The sequence below is a fragment of the Mirounga angustirostris genome, unplaced genomic scaffold (genome assembly GCF_029215605.1).
Source record: "Mirounga angustirostris isolate CCGP_5_RB_7025 unplaced genomic scaffold, mMirAng1.0.hap1 SCAF_15, whole genome shotgun sequence".
In the NCBI taxonomy this organism is placed as follows: Eukaryota; Metazoa; Chordata; class Mammalia; order Carnivora; family Phocidae; genus Mirounga; species Mirounga angustirostris.
The window spans coordinates 61,405,004-61,417,056 of NW_026991723.1; the positions used below are offsets into that span (position 1 = coordinate 61,405,004).

The 12,053-nt window shown below is 49.6% G+C and overlaps 1 protein-coding gene across 2 annotated transcripts in view; it reads right to left on the minus strand.

Moving 5' to 3' along the window:
• Positions 1-11,923, minus strand: part of TRIM14 (tripartite motif containing 14) — a 37,136-nt gene extending 25,213 nt beyond the window's left edge. Inside the window, exons 1-2 of one of the 2 annotated variants that reach the window (XM_054509320.2) lie at positions 11,467-11,923; positions 8,657-8,752 (exon numbers count right to left, since the gene is read on the minus strand). In XM_054509320.2, coding sequence (XP_054365295.1) covers positions 8,657-8,752; positions 11,467-11,682 — 312 coding nt within the window. In that variant the 5' untranslated portion in view covers positions 11,683-11,923. The remainder of the gene's footprint in view (positions 1-8,656; positions 8,753-11,466) is intronic. The other variant, XM_045882766.3, reaches the window with a different exon arrangement.
• Between the last annotated feature and the right edge of the window lie 130 nt (positions 11,924-12,053).

Sequence of the window (12,053 nt, forward strand, 5' to 3'; positions counted from 1 at the left end):
GTCACCCCACGTCCTCCCTCGTCTACGCAGACCAGGGGTGAAGGTGCCTCCCACCTGTGCTCCCGCCTCGCCACCCCTGGCCGGCTTCTCTGCCTCTCCCACGCTGTGTCACCATTCCCTGCATTCGTCCCCTCTGTCCCAAACCCTCAAAGTGACTTCTGTCTTCCTGGCTGGGCCTTGATGGATACTACTGTGGCCCCAGGTCCGCCTCTGCCTTCCTGTGGGACCGGTGATGACTTCTCTTCCTGGGTGCCCCCATCTCCGAGGGCCACTTCAGCTCTGCCAGTCTATGCACATCCTAGCTCCCTACCAGGTCTGGGTTCGACAGACAGTAGCCAAACTTATCTATATATTTATTTATATAGTACATATATTTATACAATTTTTCCCCACTTATAAAAGTATCAAAAGCTCCCTGGGGAAATGTGGGAAGATTCCAGAAGAACAAAACCACTTTGCTACCCTGACACCTGATCCTTGTTTGAGTTAGGGTAGCAGGCAAGGGGTGAGTTTCCCGTCCACCTGCATGCCCTGGCCCTCTGAGGAGCCATGATGGGGAAGGAAACAGCCTATCAACAAGAACGGCAGAGAAAATAATTTCATGGGTGTTGGTTGAGGATAGGCCTTCTTGATGGTCCTCTGCAAAGACGTGGTTGGTGAGGACTTGTTTACCGGCTTCTGAACAGCGGACTTTGGACCACGAGTTTATTGGCTTTCGTTTGCTTACAGAGGTGTTTCATGGATTAATTTCCAGGCGCATGGCCTTTTTCCCCGGCACCGCCTCTCCGCAGGCGAGCATGGAGCAACACAGCTGTCCCTGACTTCTCTGCTACAAAGTACATGGGTCACAGTTCGGCAGAGTGCATGACAGTCCTAAATGTGTGTGCCCACAGAGCCCACACAGGGATGTGTCCAAAGGGAATAAACAAAACATGTTCACTGCGGTGTTATTCTATGCTAGTGAGAAACTGGAAATGATCGAAATGTTCAACATTAGGAAAATGGCTTAATTATGGTAGATCCGTATAATGGAATATACAGTCTCTAACACTGACACTGATAAAGAACTTTCCATGACACAGGGAAGTATTATGACCTTAAGCCACAACAAAACCTCCATATATAAAGTGACATTAGTTCTGGTCGATAAGGGGAGAAGGAGCTGACGTGGGGAATCCCCCTTGCTCGTTCAAACACACAGAAATGCTGATACACAATGGGCAAAATTTTAAATTACATGACTAAGCTCAAAAACAAAAAGCAAACCCACAAAGGACGAAAAGCAGAAATCCTTAGTTGCCCAAAACGAAGAGGGTCCTTGCTGGCAGGGCCGTGCAGAAGCTGAGCTGAGTGACCACGGCAGGGTGGAGTGTATGACAGCCACTCCACACATTGGGGGCCCGGCTGTCTCGGAGGGGGCTCTGGGGACCTGCCACTTGCACCAAGCCAGGAGCACAGAGCACCGCGTCATCCATGAGCCAGGCACGGGAAAAACGCCACCCACTGGCCTGGGAAAGGGGCAAGGCATCTTTTTATTTTTTTTTAAGATTTTATTTATTCACTTGACAGAGAGAGAGAGGGAGAGAGCACAAGCAGGGGCAGCGGCGGCGGGGGGGAGAAGCAAGCTTCCCACTGAGCAGAGAGCCCTATGTGGGGCTCGATCCCAGGACCCTGGGATCATGACCTGAGCCGAAGGCAGACGCTTACCTGACTGAGCCACCCAGCCGCCCCAGGGGCAAGGAATCTTGTCAGCCACCTAGGGTCATGCGCAAAAAGAGAGTCACCAGCAAAACAAATAAACCAAACAACAGGACTGTACTGAGAAGAATGCAAGTCTGAGTTCATGGACCCTCAAAATTGAAAAATTCAGGGGCGCCTGGGTGGCTCAGTCAGTTAAGCATCTGCCTTCGGCTCAGGTCATGATCCTGGAGTCCCGGGATCAAGCCCCACATCAGGCCCCCTGCTCAGGGGGGAGCTTGCTTCTCCCTCTGCCTGCCGCTTCCCCTGTTTGTGCACTCTCTCTCTCAAATAAATAAATAAAATCTTAAAAAAGCAAAAACTGAAAAATTCATATAAAACAGGTCTGGAACTACTGAAACTGACAGAGTGCCCTGCAGGAGCTCCAGCCACAGGGCTCTCAAGCTGTGCTCTCACAACCCTAGGCATACAGGATGCCACGGAAAACACCTGCTGAAGACAAGAGGAGGATACAAACGACAAATCACACAAGGAAATGAACCACCAGGCCTTACCTCCAAAGTGGGAACATTTGTATATTAGAACTGTATAGAGATGATAGTAGAGTTGTATAGATATGTCTCTGTATTGGAGTTGTATGGAATTGTATAGAGAATATGTCTCAAACTATAGAAAAGCATATACCTGTACAGACAAAAAACACCCTCAAAATGTGAATAGTGGTCTGCTTGAAGAATGATTTTTTTTTAAATTCCGGTATAATGAATGTGCGTTATAGTCTCAGGTGTACAATACAGGGCTTCAATAATCCCACACATCGCCTAGTGCTCATCACAGTAAGAGCACTATTAATCCCCATCACCTATTTCACCCATCCCCCCACCCCCCCACCCACCTCCCCTCTGGCAACCACATTTATCATCTGTAGCTAGGAGTCTGTATTTTTGTTTGTCTCTTTTTCCTTTGTTTGCTTTGTTTCTTAAATTCCACGTATGAGGGGCGCCTGGGTGGCTCAGTCGTTCAGCGTCTGCCTTCGGCTCAGGTCATGGTCCCAGGGTCCTGGGATCGAGCCCCGTATCGGGCTCCCTGCTCAGCGGGAAGCCTGCTTCTCCCTCTCCCACTCCCCCTGCTTGTGTTCCTGCTCTCACTGTCTCTCTCTCTGTCAAATAAATAAATAAAATCTTAAAAAAAAAAAAAAAATCCGGGCGCCTGGGTGGCTCAGTTGGTTAAGCGACTGCCTTCGGCTCAGGTCATGATCCTGGAGTCCCGGGATCGGGTCCCGCATCGGGCTCCCTGCGCGGCGGGGAGTCTGCTTCTCCCTCTGACCCTCCCCCCTCTCATGTGCTCTCTCTCTCATTCTCTCTCTCTCAAATAAATAAAATCTTTAAAAAAAAAAAATCCACAAGTGAAATCATATAGTATTTGTTTTTCTCTGATTGACTTATTTCACTTAGCATAATACCCTCTAGATCCAGCCATGCCATTGCAAAAGCAAGATTTCATTGTTTTTTATGGCTCAATAATATTCCTTCTATATATACTACATCTTCTTTATCCATTCACCAGTTGATGGACACTTGGGTTGCTTCCATATCTTGCTGTTGTAAATAATGCTGTAATAAACACAGAGGCGCATATATCTTTTTGAATTAGTATTTTCATATTCTTTGGGTAAACACCCAGTAGTGGAATTACTGGATCATATGGTAATTCTATTTTTAATTTTTTTTTTTAAGATTTATTTATTTATTTTTTTGACAGAGAGCACAAGTAGGCAGAGAGGCAGGCAGAGGGAGAAGCAGGCTTCATGCTGAACAGGGAGCCCGACACAGGGCTCGATCCCAGGACCCTAGGATCATGACCTGAGCCAAAGGCAGATGCTTAACCGACTGAGCCACCCAGGCACCCCTCTATTTTTAATTTTTTGAGGAGCCTCCATACTGTCTCCCACAGCGGCTACACCAGTTTGTTCCTTTTCCTCCACATCCTCACCAACACTTACTGTTTCTTGTGTCTTTTTTTTTTTTTTAGATTTTATTTATTTATTTGAGAGAAAGAGAGAGCACAAGCAGGGGGAGCAGCAGAAGGAGAGGGAGAAGCAGGTTCCCCACTGAGTGGGGAGCCCGATGCGGGGCTCGATCCCAGGACCCTGGGATCATGACCTGAGCTGAAGGCAGACGCTTAACCGACTGAGCCACCCAGGTGCCCCTTTCTTGTGTTTTTGATTTAAGCCATTCTGACGGGTGTGAGATGGTATCTCATCGTAGGTTTTCTTTTTCTTTTTTTTTTTTTAAGTAGGCTCCACAGTCAAAGTGGGCCTCGAACTCATGACCCTGAGATTAAGAGTTGGATGCTCTACCAACTGAGCACCCAGGTGCCCCTCCTTACGGTTTTGATTTGCATTTTCGTGATGGGTAAAGTGATGTTGAGCATCTTTTCATGCGTCTGTTGATCATGTGGATGTCTTCTATGGAGAAATGCCTGTTTATGTCTTCTGCCCACCTTTTAAAAAAAGATTTATTTATTTATTTGGGAGAGAGAGAGAGCACGCGTGCATACAGGACCGTGGGGAGGGACAGAAGGAGAGAATCTTCAAGCAGACTCCCTGCTGATGCAGAGCCTGATGCAGGGCTTCATCTCATGACTTGAGATCATGACCTGAGCGGAAACCAAGAGTTGGATGCTTAACCAACTGTGCCACCCAGGCACCCCTGTCTTCTGCCCACTTTTATTTGGATTTTTTGTTTTCTGGGGGGGTTGAGTTGTACAAGTTATGTATTTGTATGGAACCACAAAAGACCTCAAAGAGCCAACAGAATTTTGGAAAAGGAACAAAACTGGAGGTATCACAATCCCAGATTTCAAGATAATCTATGAAGCTGTAGTGATCAAGACAGTATGGTACTGGCACAAAAATAGACAAATAGATCAGTGGAACAGAACAGAGAGCCCAGAAATAAACCCACAACTATACGGTTAATTAATCTAAGACAAAGGAGGCAAGAATATGCATGCAATGGGAAAAAAACAGTCTCTTCAACAAATGGTGTTGGGAAAACTGGACAGCTTTGTGACAAAGAATGAAACTGGACCACTTTGTTACATCATACACAAAAGTAAATTCAAAATGGATTAAAGACCTAAATGTTAAAGACCTGAAACCATAAAAATCCTAGAAGAGAGCACAAGCAGTAATTTCTCTTACATCGGCTGTAGCAACATTTTTCTAGATATGTCTCGTAAGGTGAAGGAAACAAAAGCAAAAATAATCTGTTGGGACTACATCAAAATAAAAAGCTTTTGCACAGCAAAGGAAACAATAAAATCAAAAGGCAACCTCCTGAATGGGAGAAGATACTTGCAAATGACATATCCGAGAAGGGGTATGGCTGAATTTTTAAATCTCTGTTTCTTGACCAGGAATGGAAACATAAATGCCCCCAAGAGCCAGGCTGGTAACAGTGAGGGAGGTGATCAGGTGGGGGCTGGGAGACCTGGAGACAGGTACCCTTCTTGTGGGGGTGTCCACTGCTCAGGTCTGACAGCTCCCATGTGGGAGTGCAGGCCTAGGACAGCCACATCTTCCTACTTTTCTATATTTAAATTTTTCTACAGATCAACCAACCAACCAACCAATCAGTCCCAGCTTTAAAATGCTGACCACTAATTTCATTCTTCTTAGTACCTTCTGAGGGTCACTGAACTGTAAGTCTAATAAACCGTGTGCAGGATTTGTATGCTGAAAACTTCAAAATGCTGACGGAAGAAAACAAAAATCTAAATAAATGAAGAGATATGCATTCACGGATGGGAAGATAACATTGTAAAGATGTCACCTCTTACATGCTGAATACAATCCTTCCCAAATCCCAACAAAGTAGTAGAGCTTATAGACAAGATCCTTCTAAGATTTAAATGGAAAGGCAAAGGAACCAGAACAGCTAAAAGGATTTTGAAAACGAATATAGTGGGAGGCATCAGTTATTTCAGGGCTTATTCTCACCTCTAACAATCAAGACCATGTGATAATGGTAGAGGGAGAGACTCCTAGATCGATGCAACAGAATAGAGAACCCAGAAATAGCCCCACCCAAGTACAGCCAACTGATTTTCAACAAAAGCAATTCAATGGAGAAAACATAGTCTTTCAACAAAAGGTGTTGGAGCAACTGGATATCCATGAGGAGGAAAAAAAAAAACTTGAGCTAAATCTCACACCTTGTACAAAAAAGTAACTCAACAAGAATCATGGACTTCAATGTAAAATGTAAAATTATAAAACTTTTAGAAAAAAAAAAGGAGGAAATCTTTGGGATCTAGGGCTAGGCAAAGAGCTCTTAGTCATGACACCGAGGGCACAATCCATAAAAGAAAAAAAAATGGATAAACTGGACTTCTTTGAAATTAAAAACTTTCACTCTGCAAAAGCCCCTGTGAAGACAATGAAATGTCAAACCCCAGACTGGGAGAAAATATCCGTAAGCCACATATCTGACAAAGGACTCCTATCTAGCATAGACAGACAACTCTCCAAACGCAGCAGTAAAAAAAAAAAACAAAAACAGACAAACCAATCTGGAAGTGGTAAAAAAAACATGGAGAGGAGACCTCTCACCAAAAAGGACAGACAGGCGGCCACTAAGCACACGGAAAGGTGTTCAGCATCACCAGCCGCTGGGGAAATGCAAATGAGGACCACTGCACACCTGCCAGGACGGCTAAAATACAAACCTGTGCGAATACTGCATGTGGGCCAGCAAGAGCGGAAACTGGATCTCTCATCGCTGCTGGTGGGAACGTAAGATGACACAGCCGCTCTGCACAATGTTTTGGCAGCTTCTTAAAAAGCTAACCATACAAGCTCCATAGGACCCTGAACCAGCACTCGGCATTTATCCCAGAGAAATGAAAACTACGTCCAGGGGCGCCTGGGTGGCTCAGTCGGTTAAGTGTCTGCCCTCGGCTCAGGTCGTGATCCCAGGGTCCTGGGATCGAGCCCCGCATCGGGCTCCCTGCTCAGCGGGGAGCCTGCTTCTCCTTCTCCCACTCCCCCTGCTTGTGTTCCCTCTCTCGCTGTGCCTCTCTCTGTCAAATAAATAAAATCTTAAAAAAAAAAAAAAACTACGTCCACACAAAAACCTGTACACAACTCCTCAAAGCGACTTTGTTTGTGATAGCCCCAAACCGGAAACAACTAAAATGTCCGAACATAGATGAAAGGTTCAAATTAAAAAAAAAAAGCGGCATGTGCGTACTACTGGATGGCTGGGATATTATTCAGCAATACGAAGGAATGAACTACCGATAGACAAAACATCTTGGATGGATCTCGAGGGCATTATGTTGAGCGAAAAATATCTCAAAGGTCATACACCATATGATTCCATTTTTATGACATTCTTAAATGTCGTAATTATAGAGATAGAGAACGGATTAGTGATTGCCTGGGGTTAGAGACTGTTGCGGGGGAGGAGGCAGGGATGACTACAAAGGTGTTGCCTGAGGTACATCTTGGTGGTGATGGAATCGTTCTGTATTTTGGTTGCTATTACCCGAATCTACCGGTATGAGAAATTGACATAGAACTATATACACACCCCATCAATTCTGGTTTTGATGTCGCAGTGGAGTTAGGGAAGATCTAACCCTTGGGGCAAGCTAGGGGAAAGGTACACTTCTCCGTTCTACCCTTGCAACATCCTGTGAATCTGTAATTATTTCAATATAAAAGTTTAAAAGTTGGGGAAAAGGTTCAAAGAAAGAAAATCCCATTTCTTAGATGAAGCTGAAATGTACCCTCTTAGGCTCTGCACACGGGTCCTAATTCTTTCCGTGAGGGCCCCCAAACCATATCTGCCGAGAGATTTGCAGACAGTGACTCCATACCAGGATTCTGTTCTTCTGGCTGAGCGGCCCAAAGCACCTCCCCCATCCCTTCCTGAATCTTTTCAAATAGATGTATTTGCCTGAGCCCCCGAAAAATGTTCTTGGCAACATGAAGGACACTATTAATAATGCGGCTGGGGCCACAGGTGTAAACCACAACTGTCCCAGCACACTGGGGCATGGAGTCACAGACCATGCATGCTGGGCCAGACCGTGGCCTGGCTTGGGCATCGGCATCTCCACTCTGCTGCAGGCCTGGCCTCAGGGCGTCCTGGGTCCCAGCTACTCCCAGGCCAGAGTCAGTCTCTCTGCCTGACTGTGGGGGTCGGTCCAGGGTTCACAGAGCCCTCAGGGCGAGAGGCGCTGGGAGGGCATCCCACTCCAGCCCCCATTTTGAGGATGGGGCAGCTGAGGCTGAGAGGGCAAGGGACCAACTCAGTTCGCATAAAAGGACCAAAAGACCCAGAACAACTTTTTTAGAGTCAAATGGCAGCTCAGATGGTAACATCAGTCCCAACTTCCCATTCCCACAACAGAATCCATTTAAATAAACAGTGCTATGAAAGGAGAAGCCTGAAGAAAGTACTTACTTATGGAAATATATTTATACCCTATTTATGTTCTTTCAACAAAGCAGTGACACCCAAAGAGCTATTTGCACCTTCTTTATGCTGCATTTTGCTTTGTTTAAGGTGACTTGGGGTACAAGGGATGGACAACTAGTCCCTCTAAGAGAATGGCCTTGGTGGTGGCGGCAGGAAAGACTGTTCCTCCATTTTGTGAGGCGCTGTGGGGCAAGACTAGGGCGCTGGGCAGAGGTAGATCCACACGAAGCTAACAACACAGAAGCTTCAGGCTCCTCTCTGGCCCGGCCCCTTCATGGTCTTACACCTGATTTTGTGTTCTTTTTCTTCAAAAGAACCTCCCTAAATTCTGGAAGTCCCAAACCCCACCAAACCGGATCTGCCCCTTTGAGGTTTTTATTTTCCCTTGGCTCCACACTGAGGAGAGCCTTGTGTCCGAGGGGAAGTGTGGACATCTCAACTAGAATAAGGAAGAAATGTCCACTTGCCTTGAGCTTCTCAGCAGCGTCTTCTATTTGGGTTATGTTGCCAACTTGCTGGTGCTTCTTGGCTTCCAACTGCTTTAAACATTCTTGGATGAGTTTCTGTATGTGAAGGAGTTAGGAAAAATTAATACTGTGACTCTTGAGATAACAAGCCACCCCGGGGGTCATCTCCCACCCCTGTATTTTGCTTCAGTTGAGGTATCTGAGACTCAAAAGGTGAGATGACTGGGACCAGAGTCACAGGGCAAACTGGAAGATGAGCTGGAACTAGGGTCCCTCTGATCCTCAGAAGCCCACGTCAGATATTCTTCAAACCTTGATGCCCCCTCCCTTTTTTCTAGAACAATCCTACTATGACCTGATTTTCTCAAATAGGACCTTAAGGCAAACAGCTTGGGGACAGGGGAAGAGCATTCACTTACAGAGTCAGTATTAACTGAGCACCTACTATGTGCCAGGCCCTGTCATAGGGGCTGCTCTCGTGGAACGTACATTCCAGGGAGCCTGTGGCCCTTTGGCCTGGACAGGGGTTCAGAAAACCTGCATGTGTAAGGTCTGTGGGGGTTCATGCTCCCATCTCTCTCCCACCTGAAATGGCTCCCTTCCATATCTCCGTTTTGCGACTGCTGTTTTTCCACAGGTGTGCTCTGCGACCCTCTTCCCCACAGGTCTGACCTCACCTCTATCTGGGCCTTCTTACGGCTGGCCTTACACTCAGCTGCGGGGCCCAGGTCTGGCTGCCCAGCCAACGGAAAGCTTTCTGAGGGCAGGCCTGCTCCATTCCTGGCTCTGCCCCCAGGGACCAGGGAGTGACCCAGAAGCATCTGCTCAATTGAACACAATGACCAAGGGCTGCCAGCTTCGAGTGGACAGCTGGAGGCACCCAGGAAGCTGTGAGGAGCACCAGCCCCAGGGTCACACGGGACCTCCTAGATCTGAGTCCTGGTTCCCCCTTCATGGGAACCGGGTGAGTGACTTCACCGCTCTAAACCTGTTTCCTCAGCTATAAACATGGAGCTAACCCCACAGCGTCGCCACAGAGAATGAGAAGTACACAGAGCGCTGGGTGCAGTGCTTGGCAGGCACTAAGTACTCGACAGAGTTCTTACTGTCATTGTAACATCCAACAAGCATTTGCTGCTGTGGGCAGCTGTATTCTAGGTAGTGGGTGGGGATGGGGACACAATGGTAACCGAAGTACAAGCCACAGCCTCAAATTCCAGGAGCACGTCCTCACCCCACTGTGATTTCTAAGCCTTCAAGTCTAGCTGCTGTCCATCACCCTTCCAGTCCCAGGATGCTTCTCCTGTCAATGCTACCTGGTAAAATCCTACTCAGCCTTCAAGGACAGTTCCAATGGCACTCCTCCAGGAAGTCTTCCTGGGCTCCCTCTTCCTATTTCACATTGTCTTCTCTCTGGCTTCCCAATTACAATACTTACCACACTGTATTGTCACCCTCTGTTCTCACCCCACCAGCCAGTGAACTCCTCCAGATGAGGGAAGAATTGATCTATTCCTTAGCTCATGGCACAAGGTATGTGCTGAATGGATGTTTGATGAGTGGATGGAAGGATGATGGATAAACAGGTGAGTGGGTAGATGTGTGAACACAAAATGAGTTCATAGGTAGGTAGGTGGGTGGGTGGACCTGCCCGTGAGACACCCAAGCCCTATCTCTGGAAAGCAGCCATGTTAACTCTGGAGACAGCCTCTGAGGAGCTATTATTATTACAACCATTATATAGATAAGAAAAGGAAGACCTTGGAGGCAGAGGCAGGCCTGAAACCCAGGACTCCACCAACTGGACCAGCCCCCACAGTGCCCTTTTTCATCCTGGAGCTCCAAGGTTGTCATAATGTGAAGAGAAAGGTCATTAATCACAGAAGACTTCTAGGAGGAGGAAGGGGTAGAATCTACATCTGTCAGAGACAGGAGGGCCTTGCCTATCCCAGGGAGGCAGACGGATTTGACCAGAGCCACAGAACAAGTTGTCCCCAAGGGCGGAACAAAAGTCTAGAGCCCCTGACCACTATTAGGATTCCGCACGGGTGAGGATTCCAAGGTGAGAATGGGCCAGTGGGGGCAATCCAGCTGTGGAGTCCTGGGCTGAAAGCCAGCCTCAGCTTCCAGAACCTTCCTTTTCTTATCAATAAAATGGCTGTCACAGCTCCCCACAGGCTGTTAAATGCGTGGAACAGGAACTGGCTGGGGGGGGGAGGGGAGAGGGGGGCAGGGTGGAGGGGAAGGGCGGAGTGGGTGGCTGGAGGCGGCTCCTAGGGCAAGCAATCAAGCACTCCCCAGCCCCCGCCTGTGAACTCCAGGAGAGAAAACCAGAGATGTCTGTGTGGCTTTTCATCTGCGTTAAAGGGCAGACCTGGGGCGCCTGGGTGGGTCAGTCGTTAAGCTCTGCCTTCGGCTCAGGTCATGGTCCCAGGGTCCTGGGATCGAGCCCCGCATCGGGCTCCCTGCTCGGCAGGAAGCCTGCTTCTCCCTCTCCTGCTTTCCCTGCTTGTGTTCCTGCTCTTGCTATCTCTCTCTCTGTCAAATAAATAAAATCTTTAAAACAAAAGGGGGGGCAGACCTTCTTCCAACCCAAGGGCAGTGTGGTGGACCCGCCGTGGTGGACGAGGTCAAGGACACGTGCGTGTCAGCCGGGGCTCCCAAGTTCTCACTCCCAAACCCACCTCCTCTGCGGCTTAACTGCCCGTTCGCGACAACCCTGCGCCTCCAGGCCTAACCAGGACCCGGCCGCCAGCCCGGCACGCCCCTCCCCGCCCGCTGCGCCCCCCGCGCGCCGCCCGCGTCCCCACCTGCGCGTGCACCGCCTCCTCCAGCGCCAGGCCGACCGGGTGGCCGCGGTGCGCGCCCAGCAGCGGGCAGAGCGCGCACACGCAGCGGCGGCAGCGGCGACAGAAGAGCTCGGCCACGCGGTCGCCGTGCTCCGGGCAGCGCCAGCCGCTCGCGTCCTCGCGCTCCGCGGGGCCCGGCTCCCCAGGTGTCCCGCTCTGCGCCCCTGCGCCCGCCATTCAGCCTTCGGGCTCGGGTTCGGGCGGCCGCGGTGCGGGGGAGGGGCTCCCGCGGAGAATCGAAAGCTGGGCGGTGGGGCGGGGCGGCCCCGGGCCGGCCCAGCTCCCGCAGGAAGGAGGGCTGCGCGTGCCCGGCCGGCAATAGCGGCCGGCTCGGCGCCATGTTGCCCCGCGCCCGCGGGCTGCGCGCCCGCCGCCTCTGCCCCGGCAGCTTCCGCGGCGCCGAGGGCCGGGCCCCGCCTAGCGGCTCGGAGGTGGCGGCAGCCGGAGTGGGGCTCGCTCCCGGAGGGGGCTTAAAGGAGGGGGGCTTCCCCGCGCAGTCTTGCGAGGCCCGTCCCTCTCGGCGAACTGCAGCCCCGTGGGCTGTGGCC